This window comes from Nicotiana attenuata, unplaced genomic scaffold, assembly GCF_001879085.1.
Source record: "Nicotiana attenuata strain UT unplaced genomic scaffold, NIATTr2, whole genome shotgun sequence".
Taxonomy (NCBI): Eukaryota; Viridiplantae; Streptophyta; class Magnoliopsida; order Solanales; family Solanaceae; genus Nicotiana; species Nicotiana attenuata.
In genome coordinates this window covers 50,225-71,884 of record NW_017670723.1, presented here as the reverse complement: position 1 = coordinate 71,884, position 21,660 = coordinate 50,225, and the positions used below count along the sequence as shown (strand labels likewise).

The window sequence follows — 21,660 nt, the reverse complement described above, 5'->3', positions numbered from 1 at the left end:
TCTTATGGCCTTGGGGTTTTTAATGAATGGTGATTGGCGATAGTCCCTAAGTCATCAAGGGTATCCTGGCTCGGGGGCCGTTACTTGTAAGCTTGGTATTGCCTCATTGAGGGCTTACGATTTTGGCAACTCCGACCCTGAGGTCATGCGATTTTTTGAGATTTTGGCGCCAGTCTCCGAGTGTTCAGGACACTTTCGGCTTCGGAGACGCTTTATGATTTTGATGTTGCCTCGTTGAGGGCTTATGAGTTTGGAGTTCCAACCTGGGGGTCGTCCGGGTGTCGAATTGTTGATTCCAGTCTCCGAGTGTTCGCGACCTTTATGATAGAGGAGTCCTTTTTGCTAGAACGTCGAGTTTCCTTTGAAGCGTGAAATGCTTTGATGAGAAAGTATTCTCTGATTACTTGGTACAAGTATACATGTTTTTGCTGTTAAGGGCTCGGTTGCTCTATATGGGCACGGTTCGTTCGACCGTTTGGCCCGGTACATTACTTTCCTATCGATGTCCCATTTGAGATATCTTGGCTTTCCTGAGTAGGTGACCTTCCGGGGGGATGCCCCCTAGTATTCGAGGTGGATTGCAAAAGAAATCTTGAATACTTGTTGAATCTCCTTAGGTAGCATATGGTCGCTGCCTCGTTAAAACCTTGCCGGTAAAACCCTTCTAGGGACAAAATCCGGTCGAAGGAAAAGAGTGCAACGCGTGCTCGAGGGTGCTTTCGGAATTTTCAATCGGATGCCCTAGCAATAATATCGTTTTAACATTGATATGTTCCAGTTTCTTAGAAGCTGTTCGCCCTCCATGGTACCGAGCTTGTAAGACCCTTTACCAACTACTTCGAGGACAAGGTACGGTCCTTCCCAATTTTGACCTAGCTTTCCTTCATTAGGGTTTCGGGTGTTAAGGGTGACTTTCCTTAGGACCAAGTCCTCAACTCCGAAATGCCGAAGGTTTGTTCTCCTATTGTAATACCTTTCGATCCTTTGCTTCTGGGCGGCCATTCGGACCAGCGAGGCTTCCCGTTTTTCATCTAACAGTTCGAGGGCCGTTGTCATGGCCTCGTTGTTTGAGCTCTCGGTGGTGTGCTGGAACCTGGCGCTCGGCTCTCCGACCTCCACCGGTATCAAAGCCTCGGCGCCGTACACCAGGGAGAAAGGCGTTTCCCCTGTGCTTGATTTTGAAGTTGTTCGGTATGCCCATAGCACTTCGGGCAACATTTCTCTCCACTTCCCCTTGGCGCTCTCCAACTTCTTTTTTAAATTTTGGATGATGGTTTTATTTGTGGACTCGACCTGGCCGTTTGCACACGGGTGGTAAGGCGTCGACAGGATTCTCTTGATTTTGTGATCCTCAAGGAACTGTGTTACCTTGCTTCCGATGAATCGCCTCCCGTTATCGCATGTTATCTCGGAGGGAATCCCGAATCGGCACATAATGTGGCCCCAGATGAAGTTGATGACTTCTTTTTCTCTTATTTTCTCGAAGGCCTGCGCTTCTACCCATTTTGAGAAATAGTCAGTCATAAACAAAATGAATTTAGCTTTACCTAGCGCCGTCAGCAGGGGTCCGACGATGACCATTCCCCATTTCATGAATGGCCATGGCGATAAGACCGAATGTAGTCGTTCGCCGGGTCAGTGAATCATGGGGGAAAATCTCTAGCATTTATTGCATTTTCGGACAAATTCCTTGGTGTCTTTCTCCATGTTGTCCCAGTAGTAGCCTGCCATGATCACCTTTCGAACTAAGGAACTGGCACCGGAATGGTTTCCTTGCAAGTACCCTCGTGAATTTCTCAGAGTACATAGTCTGTATCCCCTAGCCCCAAACATACTGCTAGGGGGCCATCGAAAGTTCTCCTGTACAGAGTCTTGTTTTCATCGAGCGAGAACCGGACTGCTTTGGTTCGTAGGGCCCTCGATTCTTTTGGATCCGCGGGCAATTTTCCGTCTTTTAAATAATTAATATATTTATTTCTCCAGTCCCATGTTAGGCTGGTGGAGTTAATCTCGGCATGACCTTCTTCGATCACAGATTTAGATAGCTGAATAACAGCCCCGGGGAGTAGGTCATCTTCTTCAACAGATGATCCCAAGTTTGCGAGGGCATCGGCCTCGCTATTCTGCTCTCGAGGCACGTGGACCAAGGTCCATTCTTTGAAACAACATAATGTGACTTGGATTTTATCCAAATACCTCTGCATCCTGTCCTCCCGGACATCGTAGCTCACATTCGCCTGGTTTACTACCAGGAGTGAATCGCATTTTGCCTCGATGGTCTCGGCTCCCAAGCTTTTGGCCAGTTTTAAACCTGCAATCATATCCTCGTACTCGGCTTCATTGTTAGTCAATTTTGTAATTTTTATATATTGCTTGATTACGCCGCCCGTAGGTGGCTTCAGGACTATACCGAGTCTGAATCCTCTCACGTTTGTGGCGCCGTCGGTGAACAGGTTCCATACCCCGGAAGATGTGCCTGATTTTAGTAAAAGTTCCTTTTCTACCTCGGGCACGAGGAAGGATGAAAAATCGGTCACAATGTCTGCACGAATTCGGGACTTGATGGCCGTTCGGGGTTGATATTCGATATCATACCCCCCAAGTTCGATGGCCCATTTGGCCAATCGGCCCGGTAGCTCGGGTTTATGCAATATGCTCCGGAGAGGATATGTCGTTAGAACGCAAATACGGTGGTATTGAAAATAGGGCTTCAATTTTTGCGAGGCGGTTATTAACACGAGAGCCAATTTTTCTAGGTACGGATACCTAGTTTCGGCATCCCTTAGGGTCCGGCTTACATAATAAACAGGAAATTGCGTACCTTGCTCTTCTCGAACCAGCACACCGTTTACCATGTTTTCTGATAAGGCCAGGTATAGATATAGTGTTTCATCCTCCTTTGGTGTATGGAGTAGAGGCGGGCTAGTCAGATATCATTTCAACTCCTCTAAGGCGTGTTGGCATTCTGGAGTCCATTCGAAGTTATTTTTCCTTTTGAGTAAAGAGAAGAAATGATGGCTTCTGTCGGATGATCTTGATATGAATCTGCCCAGAGCCGCTATTCATCCTGTCAGCCGTTGCACGGCCTTTACATTATTTACCATCGTGATTTCCTCGATGGCCTTGATTTTATCGGGGTTAATCTCGATCCCCCTGTTCGATACCATGAAGCCCAGGAATTTGCCCGAATCCACTCCGAAGGCACATTTCTCGGGGTTGAGCTTCATGTTGTAACTTCTGAGGATGTCGAATGTTTCCTGCAAATGAGTCAAATGGTCCGCTGCGCGCAGGGACTTAACTAGCATATCATCAATATAAGCTTCCATGGATTTTCCTACTTGATGCTCGAACATTTTATTAACTAGACGCTGGTACGTAGCCCCTGCATTTTTTAGTCCGAACGACATTACGTTATAACAGTAGGTACTATATTTCGTGACGAACGAAGTCTTCTCCCTATCCTCGGGGTTCATCTGAATTTGATTATACCCCGAGTAGGCATCGAGAAAGGTGAGGGTCTCGTGGCCGGCCGTAGCATCGATCAGACGATCAATGTTAGGCAATGGGAACGAATCCTTGGGACACGCCTTATTTAAGTCTTTATAATCTACGCACATTCTTAGCTTATTTCCCTTTTTGGGTACCACTACTACGTTGGCTAGCCATTCGGGGTACTTTACCTCTCTGATGGACCCTATTTTAAGAGGTTTCGTTACCTCCTCCTTGATGAATGCGTGTTTTACCTCGGACTGTGGTCTCCTTTTCTGCTTTCACTGGTTTAAACCTNACCTAGGACACCCCTTTATATTCGTAAATATGCTTAACTTGTAATACTTTTCAAAACCTAGCTTCTTCATCAGTCGTTTTCTTACACTTGTGTGTTTAAACTTAAATCCCCTACTATTTGAGCCATACTTGCTTGTTTGCTAATTGTACAAATTCACAAAAATTGTCTAGCCGGGAACCACACTAGTGGATCCTGAGGGGTGCCTAACACCTTCCCCTTAGGATAATTTCAAGCCCTTACCCTATCTCTGGTTACCAAACGTAGTTATAGATGAACCTTATAGGTTCCCTAACGCACCTTAAATCGTTAGGTGGCGACTCTTCAACAAATGCAAATCCCTTTCCCAAAAGGAAAGAGTTTTCCCATACCAAAAAATGTCATAAACCCGATTCCCTCCGCGAGGAAAGGAAAAAGGGGGCGCGACAGCCAGTCCCCGAGTGTTCGGGGCGTTTTCGACGGAGGAGTCATTTTTGCGAATATGCTGAGTTTTTTTTGGAGTGTGAGATGCTTTGATAAAAGGTATTCTTCGATTACTTGGTACAAGTATACATGTTTTTGCCGTTGGGGGTCCGGCTATACTGACACGGTTCGTTCGACCGTTTGGCCCGGTACACCATTTTCCTATTGGGACCCCATTTGGCGTGTCTTGGCTTTTCTGAGTGGATGGCCTCCCGGGGGGATGCCCCCAGTGTTCGAGGTTGATTGCAAGAGAAGCCTTGAATACTTGTTGAGTCTTCCTTAGGTAGCATGTGGATGTTGCCTCATTAAAAACGTTGCCGGTAAAACCCTTTTCGGGATAAAAACTCGGTAGAAGGAAAAGAGTGCAACTGATGCTTTAAAGCCTTAAGGTCTTTGAGCTAGGTTAGCGTCTCGACTGCTTCGGTCGGGCGCCTGCATAAGGGTTAGTGTGAAATATAAAATGAAAAGGGAGAGGGTTATACCTTAGTATGGGATGTGCCGGTGATGTTTCGAGGTCCGATATGTCCTAGTCGCTTGTGATGAGGATGCGGTACGGTGCTCAGCTTTGTTTAATCAGGCTTTATCGAAGATGTAGTTTGATTAGACTTTGGCTCCTTTGCGAGTGGAGGTATTGGTGCCGGTGCCACATCGTGCACCGCGAACATTTCCCTTGCCGCATGCTGTTCCCCGTAGACGGTTTTAATTCCATCCTTTGTCGGGAATTTCATCATTTGGTGGAGGATGAACGGTACTGCCCTCATGCAGTGTATCCACGGCCTCCCGAACAAGGCGTTGTATCTCATGTCTCCTTCAATGACATGGAATTTGACATTTTGGGTTATGCCGGCCACGTTGACTGGGAGGGCGATTTCTCCTTTCGTTGTTTCACTCGCCATGTTGAATCCGTTGAGGACTCGAGTGGCGGGCATGATTTGGTCAAGAAATCCGAGCCGCTCCATTACCCTCGACCTGATAATTTTGGCCGAGCTACCTGGATCCACGAGTACACGTTTTATTTGAAGTGTATTTACGAGGAAAAAGATTACTAGTGCGTCATTGTGAGGTTGAGACAAGGTATCAGTGTCCTCTTCGCTGAATGTGAGGGCGTCTTCGGGTATGTACCCCCGGGTTCGCTTTTCTCTGGTGATGGATATTTTCGTTCTTCTCATCACGGGTTCATGTGGAGCATCGACGCCTCCCAAGATCATGTGGATAACATGCTGCGGCTCATTCGTTTCGTTCTTCTTGGCCGCCTCTCTTTCCCGAAACTGATTTTTGGCCCGGTCGCTTAGGAATTCTCGGAGATGACCTTTGTTGAGTAACCTGGCTACTTCTTCTTGAAGCTGGTGGCAATCCTCGGTCCTGTGGCCATGTGTGTTGTGAAACTCACACATTAAGTTATNTTGGGTCGATGCGACCGTTTTATGTGGGATGGCGACAATGGCTCTTACGCCTTGGGTCGAAGCGACCTTTTATAGGCTTTGGTTTTCCCTTGTTAAGGAATTTTGAAATAGTTTTTGCCTGACTCTTCGATGGTTCGAGAAGAACCTCGGTTACGAGTCGTTATGTGGCGATGATCGAGCACCTCGGGAGATTTGGCTCGGGGGTTGAGTATCTCGAAGCCTGTGATTTGGAGCTGACATGGTCGAAGCTCTTTTGCCTATGTCGAGGGTAGCCTATTTAACCGGTTCTTTTCGAAGTAGATTCGAAGTAATTGAAGGCCTATGATTTTGTAGCGACGGTTGGGCGTCCCCGAGTCGCGTTAGTTTGGCTGGTGCAGCCTTATGACCGTAGTCATTTGTGCTTGGCCGGAGCCATTTTGATCCCGAGTGAAGTAGTTTGGGCGTCTATATTCAGGGTATGCCTTTTAGGGGTCTTACAAGTTCGATATATAGCGTAAACTTTGAGATCGGGTTTATGCCTTTAGCAAGGTCTTACAAAATTGTCATGCCTTTGAGGTCTTACAGTTTTTAGATACTTGGTACAAGTATGGTTCATGCCTTGCTTGAGGTCTTACAGATATTGCCACTTGGTACAAGTGTGGTTCATGCCTTGCTTGAGGTCTTACAGATGCTGTTGTTGCCTTTCATAGGCCTTGCGAGACCGAGCCTGTCCGCTCGGGGTATTATGGCTTCGGGTTTTTAATGGATGGTGGTTGGCGACAGTCCCCGAGTCATCGAGGGTATCCTGGCTCGGGAACCGATACTTGTAAACTTGGTATTGCCTCATTGAGGGCTTACGATTTCGGAGATTTCGACCCTGGGGTCGTGTGATTTTTGAGATTTTGACGCCAGTCCCCGAGTGTTCGGGCATTTCCGACCTTGGAGATGTTTTGTGACCTTCATGTTGCCTCGCTGAGGGCTTATGAGTTTGGGGTCCCGACCCGGAGGTCGTTCAGGTGTTGAATTTGTTGACGCCAGTGTTGATACCCAATTTTTCCCTATATATTTTAAATATGCAAAATACCTTCAAAACATCATATATATGCATATATAAGCATGTCCAAGGTTTTTATTTTTTTTTCATAATTTTAAGGATTTTAAATTGATTTATTTTCTCCCTTTTTATCCATAAAATCCCCAATAATTATTTCCAAAATTATTATTTTTGATAATTCATCTATTGGATTTCTATATTTTTGCCAAAATATGGCTAAGGTAATTTTTACATATTTTTATAATTACATTTAGTATTTTTAAAGTTAAATTGCACATAATTGCAATATTAGCCCTTTTAAGATTTAATTATGTTTTATACGCATAAAATTGGATCCTGTATTTTTAAATTGCTAATTATGTATTCCAAATCATTTTGGCACTTTAAATTATTTTTTTCAGAAACTATTTACTATTTTTATAAATTAAAAAAGGGAAAAACTGGCTATTTAAATTATAGCCAAAAGGGGCTTTCAATTATAGCCAAATCAGGGCCCCAATTTCCAGCCCAATTCTATAATTATAACCCGACCCACGCCTTTTAACCCATGCCCAAGCCCGAAACCCCACCTACCCTCTCTAATCTCGACCGTTGATCTCCCAGATCAACGGTCCACCTTGTTCTTTACCTTTTTTAACCCAACTACCCCCCAAAACCCTACCCCATTTTTCATTTGAGCCGCCTTTGAATCCCTTCCCCTCCAATTCTCTCTAAGACCTGAACTTATCCCTAGCCGCCGCCACCTAAAACCTACCTAATCCCTTCGATCCTCACTCGATTCATGGGTTCCCAGGGTTGTTTGAGACATATACTTGTCTCCTACGTCTCTTGGTTGCTCGTTGTTGTGATTTCATGGAAGGATCTCAAAGAGATCTAGTCCGGATCTTGTTCAACTCCTATCCATGGTCTTTTATGCCATTTTCCGGCCATCCATGGCTGTTCGAGTCAGATCCATGACTTTTCCGGCCAAAAACCGGTAACATATTAAAGTCCTCTCATCTTCTTTAGGTTCTATGAAACCCTAACTCTTGAGATTTTCCACTTTTCTTTAGATCTGTCTTAGATCTCGGTGTATCCATGAGTTTTTAACCGATTTTTTCTTCGTCTCTGCTATTTTTCTGAAAAAATCTAGCTATAAATCCTCCGATCCTTTTAGATCTGTGATGGATCTATGGGTTTCTTAAGGTTTTCACATGTTTTCCTCAAAATGTTTCTCCGATTTCAAACGATTTCTTCATTTTCCAGACTAGGGTTTCAAAACCCTTTTTGCAAAAAAAAATGATTTCTTTCTGATTTTAGCAATTACTTTGATTTTTAGCATGTTTAAATATCACCTGAGTCTTTCCTTTTGCTCGATTCATTTTTGTCAAGAAACCCTAATACTTCTGGGTTCGACTCAAAGTTTGAGTTTGATTGCGACGTGTTTGCAAGACTATCGTGAACATTCTAGGTTTCATGTGTGTTCTATATGCTCTTGTGCTTCCTGCTCTAATTTGTTCTTAAGGTTTTTTTGATTTTGTCCAAACACATGTTATTTATCGTTTAATAGGTCCGACTATTTGTTGATTGTTCACATAATTTAGGTTGATTTTGTGTAATCTCCTTAAACCTACATCTGTGATTTTGTGTATTTTACTTGTAATTCTGTACTGATTTTTCGAAATTGCTTCCTTATTTTTGTGATACTTTCCTTAGTTAGTGCTGATTCCCTGTAATTTTCCATCTCATCCGTGATTCTTTGAACTGGCTTTCAGAATGGAAATTGTGCTCTACATTATTTATGTGCACAATATGCTGTTGGTATACTTTCCTTACTTGAAAATATTCCGTACTTAGTCCTTATTACGTGCTACATGCTCTTACTACTCCTATTATGATAAAATCAGTTCTTTTCCCTACTTGATACAACTTGTACCCGTTTGAACTATGACTCCCTAATTGAAGGGAGTCTGGGTCTTTAATTGATTCTAATTTGTATTATTTTCTATAATTATGCTAAGTCAGTACTTATTACCTTATTTTCCTGCCTGTTCTCAAAACTATAAATACTTTACCCTCTCTTTAGCAAAAGACGAACAATAAGTTCAGAACACACACATACACACTCAAAACTCTCTCTTCTTTTTTCTACTACTTGTGCTATTGCTAGCCTAGCCGGCTGAAAGCAAGGCTAGATTGTGGAACTCTACTTGCTTTACTTTTTCTGCACTTTGCTTCCTTAACTGGTATGTTCCTAGTTCAATTATGAAACTCAACTCTATGTGCTCCATTGTTTGTCAATCCCTGTCTCTTTCTGCACTGACATAATGGCTCATGTTGTTTAATTGCACTTCTTGTCTACTGCTTTACTGAGCATGCTTAAGTTCTGCCCTCTCTTGTTCAAATGTAGTCAGCATGTCTACTTGGGTGCCTGTTTATGTCTCTCAACTAGTATGTCGCCTAATGTGCTTGGTTGACACCAAGTCATGACTAATTATGTGTAATAGACCCCTGCATGACTATTCCCATACCCGTCCCTATGTCTTGTTACTGTTCTAATTTCAAGCATCATTCCCTTGTTAACTCTTTGAAGTAATTGTCTGTGTTCTGGAGACCAATCAGTCCCAACTTGTTCTTTGCACTTGCTGGTCTATATGCACCTCTTCTCAGCCATGTTTATGTGTTTCTGATTTGGGCCCTCTATGTCCCCAACCCCTACTTCTGCTTGTAACTTCTGAAACTGTACTATTCTTTAAACTGGTTCTGTGTGTGTGATTGTTCCAAGTTGTTGTTGCTCCCATCCCCTTCCCCTTACAAAACTGTTTCCAACTCAACTCTTTTAAATCTGTGTCAAGCACTCTCACATATACTCTTAGACCACTAGGTTCTGCCCCTTTTGTGTGAGCCTTGCCTTGGGACCCTTGAGCTCCCTCTGAACTTGGACACATGAAAGCTAGACTTTCCACACTGCACTTACTCTGTCTTGGCTATGAAATCTGGGTGTGAGCACTGCTCGGGATCCCTTGAGATCCTTAGGGAACTCTGACACACCCGGATATGAGAAAGACTATGGAACAAATCTTGGCACTTGAAGTGATTTATTACATAACTCAGGGAGGAAGTCCTAATCAGGCTTCCTATAGTGTAACCTCTTATTTTCATTGCTACTTATGTAATTCATTTCAATTTTGGTCTGTAATAACTTGTTGTAAACAAGTATTGGGGTCGGCTAGTGAAAAGGGATGGGATAAATATGCATGCTATAGTTGTTAAGGGTAGAAAAAATGTTATTAGGTTTATGTTCCTAATTGCGCAATAGAAACCATGCTTAGGGTTCATACATGCACTAGAAATCATGCCTTTAGGTTTCATGTTTATTGTTTCAGCATGTGCACTCTTACCAAATCATGTGTTAAAATCTGCTAATAATTAGCACTTTACTATTATGTTCTATGCTGCCATGTGCATTTAGAAATCCTGCTCTTAGGAAATTCAGCAATCCTGCCATATGCATTTAGAAATCCTGCTCTAGGAATTCCGCATCATGAGTTTTATACATGCATCTTAGATACCATGTTTAGGATCTTATTCGTACTCGCATTCACACTTAGTGTAAACTGCTGGTTATAAAAGAGGTAAAAACAACTTCACACTTGATCATCCTGTTTAAAATAACTGGTAATAATCTCTGCATTCATATCAACTAGAACAGTATGCTCTTAGGGTAAAATAATTTCCAAACTATCTTTTAATAATTCTGAATAACTGCTGCATACCATTTTACGCCTAGGCAAGCCTTAGGTAATTAATTTTAAATAAAACAAGAATCGTCTCTACGATCAGTGTTTAATTATCAACTGTGAAAATCAGTAGGCAAGCCTGATTCGGACTTCTTTTCTGAGTCATGTAATAGATCTGGTTCTATTATTATCATTTTTAAAACCTTGTTAGGATCTGAATGTGGACCTAGTTGTGTATGAGTCATGTTGTCTATGTGCATTACCTGTGGAGGTGTATTTGAGCCTTTCGTTTATTTTCCATGCTCCCCACTAATTGTAGTCCTACTTGTTATTGTATGTCGCCTTAGTATTTTGCCTTTAAATATGAGGGTCTGCCTAGAACCTCCTTCTAATAGGATAGGAGTCCTAAATTCCTCCGGGACTGATAGGAAGGGACGGGTAACAGCATGCAATAAGGGACGAGACCAACCCTCGCTTTACTTACCTTCGCGTGGCGGGAAAGGGTAGATATGGATATAATGACCGGTGCGCTAATGCCACGCGTAGCCCCTTTCTAAGGAGTGATTACCGGGCATTGTATTGATGTGATCCATATTATAAACAAACCTAGGACACCCCTTTATATTCGTAAATATGCTTAACTTGTAATACTTTTCAAAACCTAGCTTCTTCATCAGTCGTTTTCTTACACTTGTGTGTTTAAACTTAAATCCCCTACTATTTGAGCCATACTTGCTTGTTTGCTAATTGTACAAATTCACAAAAATTGTCTAGCCGGGAACCACACTAGTGGATCCTGAGGGGTGCCTAACACCTTCCCCTTAGGATAATTTCAAGCCCTTACCCTATCTCTGGTTACCAAACGTAGTTATAGATGAACCTTATAGGTTCCCTAACGCACCTTAAATCGTTAGGTGGCGACTCTTCAACAAATGCAAATCCCTTTCCCAAAAGGAAAGAGTTTTCCCATACCAAAAAATGTCATAAACCCGATTCCCTCCGCGAGGAAAGGAAAAAGGGGGCGCGACAGCCAGTCCCCGAGTGTTCGGGGCGTTTTCGACGGAGGAGTCATTTTTGCGAATATGCTGAGTTTTTTTTGGAGTGTGAGATGCTTTGATAAAAGGTATTCTTCGATTACTTGGTACAAGTATACATGTTTTTGCCGTTGGGGGTCCGGCTATACTGACACGGTTCGTTCGACCGTTTGGCCCGGTACACCATTTTCCTATTGGGACCCCATTTGGCGTGTCTTGGCTTTTCTGAGTGGATGGCCTCCCGGGGGGATGCCCCCAGTGTTCGAGGTTGATTGCAAGAGAAGCCTTGAATACTTGTTGAGTCTTCCTTAGGTAGCATGTGGATGTTGCCTCATTAAAAACCTTGCCGGTAAAACCCTTTTCGGGATAAAAACTCGGTAGAAGGAAAAGAGTGCAACTGATGCTTTAAAGCCTTAAGGTCTTTGAGCTAGGTTAGCGTCTCGACTGCTTCGGTCGGGCGCCTGCATAAGGGTTAGTGTGAAATATAAAATGAAAAGGGAGAGGGTTATACCTTAGTATGGGATGTGCCGGTGATGTTTCGAGGTCCGATATGTCCTAGTCGCTTGTGATGAGGATGCGGTACGGTGCTCAGCTTTGTTTAATCAGGCTTTATCGAAGATGTAGTTTGATTAGACTTTCGCTCCTTTGCGAGTGGAGGTATTGGTGCCGGTGCCACATCGTGCACCGCGAACATTTCCCTTGCCGCATGCTGTTCCCCGTAGACGGTTTTAATTCCATCCTTTGTCGGGAATTTCATCATTTGGTGGAGGATGAACGGTACTGCTCTCATGCAGTGTATCCACGGCCTCCCGAACAAGGCGTTGTATCTCATGTCTCCTTCAATGACATGGAATTTGACATTTTGGGTTATGCCAGCCACGTTGACTGGGAGGGCGATTTCTCCTTTCGTTGTTTCACTCGCCATGTTGAATCCGTTGAGGACTCGAGTGGCGGGCATGATTTGGTCAAGAAATCCGAGCCGCTCCATTACCCTCGACCTGATAATTTTGGCCGAGCTACCTGGATCCACGAGTACACGTTTTATTTGAAGTGTATTTACGAGGAAAAAGATTACTAGTGCGTCATTGTGAGGTTGAGACAAGGTATCAGTGTCCTCTTCGCTGAATGTGAGGGCGTCTTCGGGTATGTACCCCCGGGTTCGCTTTTCTCTGGTGATGGATATTTTCGTTCTTCTCATCACGGGTTCATGTGGAGCATCGACGCCTCCCAAGATCATGTGGATAACATGCTGCGGCTCATTCGTTTCGTTCTTCTTGGCCGCCTCTCTTTCCCGAAACTGATTTTTGGCCCGGTCGCTTAGGAATTCTCGGAGATGACCTTTGTTGAGTAACCTGGCTACTTCTTCTTGAAGCTGGTGGCAATCCTCGGTCCTGTGGCCATGTGTGTTGTGAAACTCACACATTAAGTTATGATTCCTTTGCGAAGGATCCGATTGCATAGGCCTGGGCCACTTGGCATCTCTGATTTTGCTGATGGCGAACAAGATGTCTGATACATCGACGTTGAAGTTGTATTCTGACAAGCGAGGTGCCTCTGCTGGCCTCGTGTGCCTATCAAACCCGGATCTATTGACGATTCTCCGAGGATTCTATCCTCGGTCCATCCTTCGATCATTGCGGGGTACGTTGCACCTCGGGGCGTTCCTCCTGTCTTCTATGTATGGCTGGTACCTTACTTTGTTTGGTTTTAGCTCCTTTGCCAGAAGCCTGCTTGGGTTTACCGAGCCCGAGGGGGCCCCTAGCTGGTCGTCCTCGATCCTGATTTTCGACTGGTATCGGTTATGGACATCCGACCAAGTCACGGCCGGGTACTCGACTAGGTTCTGCTTCAGCTATTTCGAAGCCACCGAGCTTCGTTCGTTTAGACCTTGAGTGAAGGCCTGCACCGCCCAGTCGTCGGAGACCGGTGGTAGTTCCATTCGTTCCATCTGAAAGCGAGATATGAACTCTCACAGCATCTCATTATCTCTCTGTTTAATCTTGAAGACGTCGGATTTCCTTGTTGCTACTTTGATGGCACCAGCATGTGCCTTAATGAAAGAATCCGCTAACATGGCAAATGAACCTATCGTGTTTGCGGCCAGATTGTGATACCACATCATCGCCCCTTTAGAGAGCGTTTCCCCGAACATTTTCAGCAGGACAGACTCGATCTCGTCGTCCCTTAGGTCGTTGCCCTTTACTGCACAAGTGTAGGCGGCGACGTGCTCATTGGGGTCCAACGTTCCGTTATACTTTGGGAGGTCTGGCATTGTGAACTTCTTTGGAATGGGTTTCGGGGCCGCTTCCTGTGGGACTTCTGTACGAACTTTTTTTGAGTCCACACCCTTCAAGATCGGGGGCACTCCTGGAATTTGGTCGACCCTGGAGTTGTAAGTATCGACCTTCTTTTCGTTGGCTTCTATCATTTTCTCGCCCGATTCGATCCTTCTGGTGAGGTCCTCGAGCATCCTTACGATGACGGGATCGGCCATTGACCCATTATTGCTCGATCTCTCCGGTACCTGTTTGGCCGGGGGAGCTGTCCCCGGTGGTACTGTGCTAGGAGTTTTCTGGTGGCTTTGCAGCTGAGCAATAGCCATTTGTTGTGCTTGCAACATTTCAAAAATAACATGAAGGCTAACCTCCCGTTCTTCACGGGCTGGGGTTTTCTGGGCTTCTTGTTGGTCGCCTTGGTGTATGCTCCTGTTAGTGTGAGAGCTCATTTCGACGTGTTGAGCGTCGCGCGAGACTTCGTCCACTGGAATTGGTCTTGGTGCGTTCTCAAGGTTTCGTGGTGGCTCACCAACACCTTGAATAGCCACACCATTCTCTCTGTGGTTCTCAAGGTTATTGTTTTCTGAATCAGACATTCAGACCTGAAATCAAAGATCTTTGGACAAGAAAAGCGTGAAAGATAACTTGCGTTGTGTAATGGAACCAGCAAGAAAATAATCACTATTATTTTTAGCCCCACGGTGGGCGCAAAACTGTTTACCGTGAAAATGGTAATAACAATTAAATTTGATTATGGGACTCTAAAAATACGTGATCTATTTTTATGCCGGTTCTAGAGCAGTTGATGCTATGCGTGAGACTTAGAAACGAAATAAGAGTTAAGAATGAAATGATAATCAAATCGATAGGTTGACAATCGGGGCCTCGTGCTTGTCGATTCAGGGGCCTCGAGGTCGATTTCGGGGCTCGACTGTGAGCTATCGAAGGTGATCGAAGTATGACTAGTAATTATAATAAAATCTAAGAAGGCTCTTTATGGCCAATGATAAGTAATAAATGATGAACAATAATGAAGATAATAAATGGAAGCAATAATATCAAGCGAATATGTTAGAAAGCAGAGAGAATGTTCTTGTATATTTCGTGTGGAGCAGCTGAAGCAACAGATCCTTACAAAATGACCAGGATCCCCTTTATATAGGAGGGGAATCTCAACATAGTACAAAATGTATTAATGGCAAAGAAATGGAGATGGGACAGATAGATATGACACCCTGATTAAGGGTTAGGGTAGTCCACTAGGCTCTGTCAGTCCTAGCCGTGTACCTTGGGAACTCCCCATTTCTATCATTATCGTGATCATTACCACCCTGAGGTCGTGTGTCGACGACCCTCGAGGGAGGATACTCGGCCGCGGCCTCAAGTCTTCGAGATGATATTTTGAGGCCCCTCGATGACGAGAAATTGGACCCTCCGATTTCACCGTATACAATGAAGTTCATAAAAAATGAGCCCTCCATGGGTCTTTTCTACATTCAACATCATACTTAGAGTGCAGCTCCCAACCTTATCAATCTCAAGAACAATATTGAGGAAAAATCTCGTGAAGTGACTTTGCACGGGGAAGATTCAGAGGATTCTATCACCATGATCAGGTCGATGAAAGATTGTGGTGCCCCAATTGCTAATGAGATGATTAAAGATCTGAGACATTCTCTAGCTGTTGTGTCGAAGAATAATCAATTGAGAAAAGGGTTAATAAGGCAGTCCGGGTCAACTTTTCAGTTAGGGCGAACTAGTTCTTGGTGTCCTACCACTTGGGGTCGAAGCACAGTTCCACAATTGGACGGTGAGAGTGGTTATCTCACAAATATTTTCAGGTGAGAGGCGGATCTAGAGTTTAAGATTCTTATCGCCAAGTCCGTTACACTTTCAAACTTATGGGTTGAAAATTTAATAATTTTCCACACACACACACACACACACACACACACACACACACACACACACACATATATATATATATATATATATATATATATATATATATATATATATATATATATATATACATACTATGTGTCAGAAGTACTGGATTTAGTTGAACCCAGTGAAATGAGCTCCATTGACTTCTGTTTCAGGTCAACGAAAGAAAAAGCTAATAGCTTCAAGTGGTCTCAATTAGAGTCCAATGAATATGATGTAACCTATACTGATGATGCACTATCACCTGCAGCGACCCGATCTTTGTTCTCAGTTTCAGAGGCAAATGATGAAGAGTTGCCATTATCAAGTCCAACTAATAATGAGCTACAAGTGATGCAGGTGAATATATGCATGTCCAATGATCAACTGCTCTCTTCATCAGAAAAGTTTGAAGAAGTTATGGCCGATAAAGAAGCACAATTCGAGGAGTGGTTGGGAGGGATTGGTAATCGTAATGCGGGTTTCGGAGAAAATAAGCTTGGTTAAATCTCAACCTGAAATATACTTCTCTCACTAGGGAGAGCTTTGATCGTATCATTATTTATTATCTTTGTACTAAAATAATAAATGTTATAGAGAGATTTTAATAGTAAGGGAAACGGAAATGACGGACTCGAGTTTGATAGTCTTGAGATTTAATCCTGGTTTTCAACAAGTAAATTTATATGTGCATAAATATTGCTCCTCTGACTAAATTTATGTAATCCAGTTAGGATTTTGAGAGTTAAACAAGTTTTTCTTTTACCATGATTTTCACATATACTTATTAATTATTTTGAATTGTTAAGTATCGTGACTTATAGTACTTATTATGTTGTTTTCAAATATGTAATATTATTTCAAAATATTTAGAGATTCTATGGCTAAATTCACGGTTAAAATGATGAAGTTTGATTCTCGAAATTCGAGTTACATCACATAAATTGGAACGAATAGAGTATTAAGTTTTTCTTGATTGAATGTGCGAGAGTTCCTTCTGTATTGAGGATTGTGATCTCTTGAAGTTTCATCTTAGGTACAAATGACAAATCCAACCTAGATTGCATGTTCTCCACTAAAATCAAAATGGCACCTTATCCAATTGGATTTGCTAAACCGTCTTTTTCTTTGTACTCGCATTATTGTTCAACTAATTAGAATTCGTGGTATATAATACCCACTAAAAGAGAAGTTTTTCCTACCAGAATTATAAGCGAATAATCTTAGAAACCAATTTGTTTCAAATTAATCTTCATGTGTTATTTTTTATTTTATTGATATTCTTAGGTGTCACTACAAACTATGGAAAGGAAAATGAGAGAAAGTTTTTCTTCTATGGCTTTCATTTGCTTGAATAAGAAAGTACAAGGGTGTGAATTATCAGTGTTAGGGATTCTTACGAGATGGATTATTTTCTTCACTCAAATCCTAGCCATTATTTATTTTCCACTATAATGTTCAGAAAACGTATCTTTTCTACTCCCTAATGGGAATTTATTAATATTAATTAATAGATTTTAGAAAAATATAGTAGAGTTCAAGTGAATAATTACCTAATGGATGAATTAGCACCTTTCATGGGTAGAGTACTAGTCAACAATGATATTCCTGACATATACCGAATAAAATAAAAGTAGAATAACACATGAAAAATATTTGAAAGAATCAATATATATAATAAATATATGTTGAATACATAGATGACCCTTAAATTTATAAAAAACTTTTTATTTAGACACTCTGACTCATGCCATGACTTATTAGCCGCAAGTTCTCTGCTCAAAAGAGAAGAGGCGCAAACAAAACTAGAAGCTCACAAAACAAAAAAGAATAGACACAAATGTAAACTAGTCAAGGGAGTGATCAAGATCCCCTTCAAAGGCCCATGGAGTCTCGTTCTGAATCTCTGCCTCTTCCTCTGGGGTGAAGTCACTAGTGATATTGAAAATCTTCCGAACAGCTTCAGGCGTTTTGTTCTTAATCCTATTAGCCACCGCCTCAGCGCACAACTCAAGCAAACTGTTGATGTCAAGGAAATTTGCAGCTTCTAAGATTTTAAAGATGGTTTTGAAGCCAATGCTCACAAATTTCTTGTCGAAGTTCTCGATTTCTTCTTCATTTGAAGAAGTCGAGGAGTGCATCTTTAGGTAATCGATGATCTTGATCAGGGTTTCTGTGTCGACGTTGCTCAGCGGGATGACGCTGGAGGAGCATCCATCTTCAACCATGTTCTTGATTGTTACAGACTGAATGGCGATGGATTCTTCCAACTCAAACTCATCACCATCTGACGACTTCAGACTCAAAAACTTTTTCTCTATGGTCGATGATGTTGCCTCTGCCATTGTTTATATTTTGTGTCCGCGGTTAAGTGCTTGTTCTACCATTCAATTATATATGGATCAGGCGGGTAGGTTCTAATAAATGATTTTAAATACCAAATCAGATTATTATATATCGAATCTAATTATTATCTCTTGATTTCGAAGGTTATTTAATTCAACTATAAAGAATTAAATTACTTCCTAAGTTTCATTTTGTGACAATTAGTTTTAAATAAGAATTTTTTTTTATAAAAAAACATTTATAAATAGCTTCAAATCTAGCTTTATATCATATTAATATGACTTTGTAGATTATTTATTTTTTTCTTATATTTTAATCCGAACATTGTGATGGATTCTAATGAGTGAAATTATATGATTATTGACTAAAGAGGACCGTTGACTTGGATATTATCTCTTGATATTTCAATTTTAGCTCTTCAATAAAGAAATTACTTCCTAAATTACTAGTTCTGATGTTAGTGCTTACCTGGATACCACGTTTAAACATTATTAGAAGATTGAATTTGCTTGTTACCCTTTATGTTAATAAGATTTTTTTCATAAAAACAATTGACTTGTGTTGTATATTAATTATCGTTGTGGAGGAAAATACTATACTCCGTCCGTTTCAATTTATGTGAACCCATTTGACTGCGCATGAAGTTTAACAAAAGAGAGAAGACTTTTGAACTTGTGGTGTCAAATGAGGCACACATATTTTGTGTGGCTTTAAATCATTGCATAAAGGTAAATTATTTTCAAATAAGGAAATGGGTCATTCTTTTTGGCACGGACTAAAAAGAAAATAGGTTCACATAAACTGAAACGGAGTGAGTAGCAAAGTTTGTTTCATACTGTAAACATTATAGTCTTTTCGCTTGAAGGTGTTTGATTGGACACAAAATTTAAGAATTTTTTATTGGGACGTATAAAAGGTATCTGCCAAACACGCAAGCACACAATGGCCAAGCGTGGAAGAGAAAGTCTTACCTTCTTCAATTGATTAACAAGAATATATATACAAGTTAAGTAGTAAACATTAGTCCTAACAAATATGGAAAACTAGTCCTAACAAGTATAGAAAAGGAAAACTCTCCTAGTCCTAAACATACATTATATTTACTATTCATATATACCCATACACACACGCACACACACGCACTTTAATACCCCCCCCCCAAGTTGGCACATTTGGATGACAAATGCTCCACTTGCGCAAGAGAGTAACATACTGAGATTTTCCTAATGCTTTCGTAAAGATATCTGTCAATTGCTCATGTGAAGGCACAAAGCTAGTAAGAATATTTTCATTGTCAATCTCGTCACGAATAAAATGACAATCCACTTCAATGTATTTGGTTCTTTCATGAAAGACTGGATTCTTTGCTATGTGCAATGCTGCTTGATTGGCACAATAAAGACGAACAAAGGAAGTGTAAGTCACTCCCAAACTAAGCAAAATTTCCTTCAACCATTTCACCTTACAGATTGTCATTGCCATAGAATGATATTCAGCCTCTGCAGATGATCAAGAGACGATATATCGCTTCTTAGTCTTCCAAGATATGGGTGAGTCACTCAACAAGATAAACCAACATGTGAGCGAGCGTCGAGTTAAGAGACAACTAGCCCAACCAGAGTCACACCATCCATAGAGACGTAGATCATATTTGCTTTTCAACAAAATACCTTGTCCTGGGTTCCCTTTCAAATAGCGAACAACCCATAAAGTTGCATCCCAATGCTCCTCTTTTGGTTGCTTCATGAACTGAGATAAAATATGAACACTGTAGGACAGTTCTGACCGAGTGAAACACAGATAATAAGTCGGTCTATCAAACGATAACGCTCAGGGTCATTAAGCACCTGTCCACCCGCCAATACCAGCCGATGATTTTGTTCCAACAGCACTCCCACAGGCTTAGCACCTAATAACCCAACCTCTGAGATAATATCCAAGGCATATTTTCATTGGCTCAAGAAGATGCCTTCTGAATTTTTGGAGACTTTCGCTCCAAAAAAATATTTCAACCTACCCAAATCCTTCAGGTGAAAGAATTTGTCATTATAGGTTTTGAACTCGCGGATAGCCTCGGGCTCATTGTAGAGATAATCAGATCATCAACATACACCAGGACATTTACTAGAACTTCACCCTTCTATAGAGTAAAAATAGAGTAATCAAAGTATGAATACTTGAACCTGTAGTCCTCCAAGGCAACCAAAAACTTAGCAAACCAACACCTCGAAGTTTGCTTTAACCCATAAAGTGACTTTCGAAGTCTGCACACTTTTTCCTAGACTTGAAACTCAAAACCCAGGAGGTAATTTCATGTACAGCTCCTCCTGAAGATCTCTATGCAAGAAGGCATTATGTACATCCATTTGATGTAACTCCCAAAGCTTTGCTGCTGCTATAGCCAAAAATATGCGGACAATCAACATCTTTTCCACCGAGGCAAACATTTCATTATAGGCGATCCCCTCTACTTAATGATTCTCGAGAATAACTAGTCGGGCCTTGTGTCGCGTAGTTGTTCCATTAGAGTTGTACTTTATCTTGTAAATTCACCTGCAACCGAGAGCCCTTTTGTTAGAAGGCAGATTCTCTATTACCATGTTACATTATTCTCCGGTGCATGTATTTCCTATCTCATTGCTTCTTTCCACTTGCCATCTTTATCGTCATCAGAGAAATGAAATGAGCCGGTTCATGTGGTGCAGTGATTGATGAAAGAAAAGCACTTTGTTTTACAGAAAATTTATCGCAATTAACATATTGTGTTAAAGGATAAGGCATACCCGAGTGATGATGTGAAGTGGATGGAGGACATTATAGACTTAATTTCTGGACAGCAAACGGACCGATGTGTATTTTTGCATTGTCCGCATCCAAACTGCTCCTCCTCTATTATTTCATCTTCCTCAGTTTCTCCCCTACCACCTAGTGAATATTTTCTTCTATCTCGGCATCATGGTGATCCTCCACATCAAGCTCGTCTTCACGAGCTTGGACCGAGTCACTGCCCCCTCGCTTCAAACTCCTCATTTTTTCCTAGTACCTCCACATGCATTTCTTTATTTTCGTCTCTGCTAGTTTTATGTGTTGATGAAGCGAAAGGAAGTTCCGTTTCATAGAAATCAACATCTCGTGAAACAAGATATTATTTCTTCTCCAAGTCATACGCCTTCCAACCCTTCTTTCCATAAGGATATCCCATAAAGACATACCTACGACGTCTACTTAAAAATTTATCACCCTTTTGTATAGGGTAAAATCAGATCATATTAAATGCTTGAATAATAGAGTGACACATGGAACCGGGAGGAGGGGGCAGACGGATGATGAAATGAATCGAAACTAAGACCGAGGACAGTAACTTCGGTTGGCATCGAGTAGACCCCGAAGGGAACACTATCAACGAGAGCAAACAAATATTTATCACTAGATGATATTCAATGAAGAATATTCCTCAGTATTAAATACGCATCCATTACAAAGAATTTTGGCATTCATGACCTTCCGTCACATATTCATCAATGGCCCCCATTATTGTCAATTAAGATGGGCTTGATCCTAGGACCTTGTTCCTTAGGTATAGCTATAAATAGTGACTTCAACAACTATTTTAACACACTAAAATTCTGACAAACTTATGCTACACACTATTCCAAGCTGAATAATACTTTATTTTC

The 21,660-nt window shown here is 41.7% G+C and overlaps 1 protein-coding gene and 1 pseudogene across 1 annotated transcript; one reads left to right on the top strand and one right to left on the bottom strand.

Annotated features, from left to right (window-relative positions):
* Window positions 1–16,144, top strand: part of LOC109242673 — a 36,520-nt pseudogene extending 20,376 nt beyond the window's left edge.
* A 1,340-nt stretch (window positions 16,145–17,484) lies between these two features.
* On the bottom strand, window positions 17,485–17,982 carry LOC109242672 (SKP1-like protein 11). The gene has a single exon (XM_019409514.1). It carries the CDS (start codon window positions 17,980–17,982, stop codon window positions 17,485–17,487), a length of 498 nt encoding a protein of 165 aa, XP_019265059.1.
* Window positions 17,983–21,660: the final 3,678 nt, after the last annotated feature.

Bases quoted from the DNA above. Each gene is read 5' to 3' on its own strand.
- LOC109242672 (XM_019409514.1), bottom strand. From the start codon at position 17,982: ATGGCAGAGGCAACATCATCGACCATAGAGAAAAAGTTTTTGAGTCTG.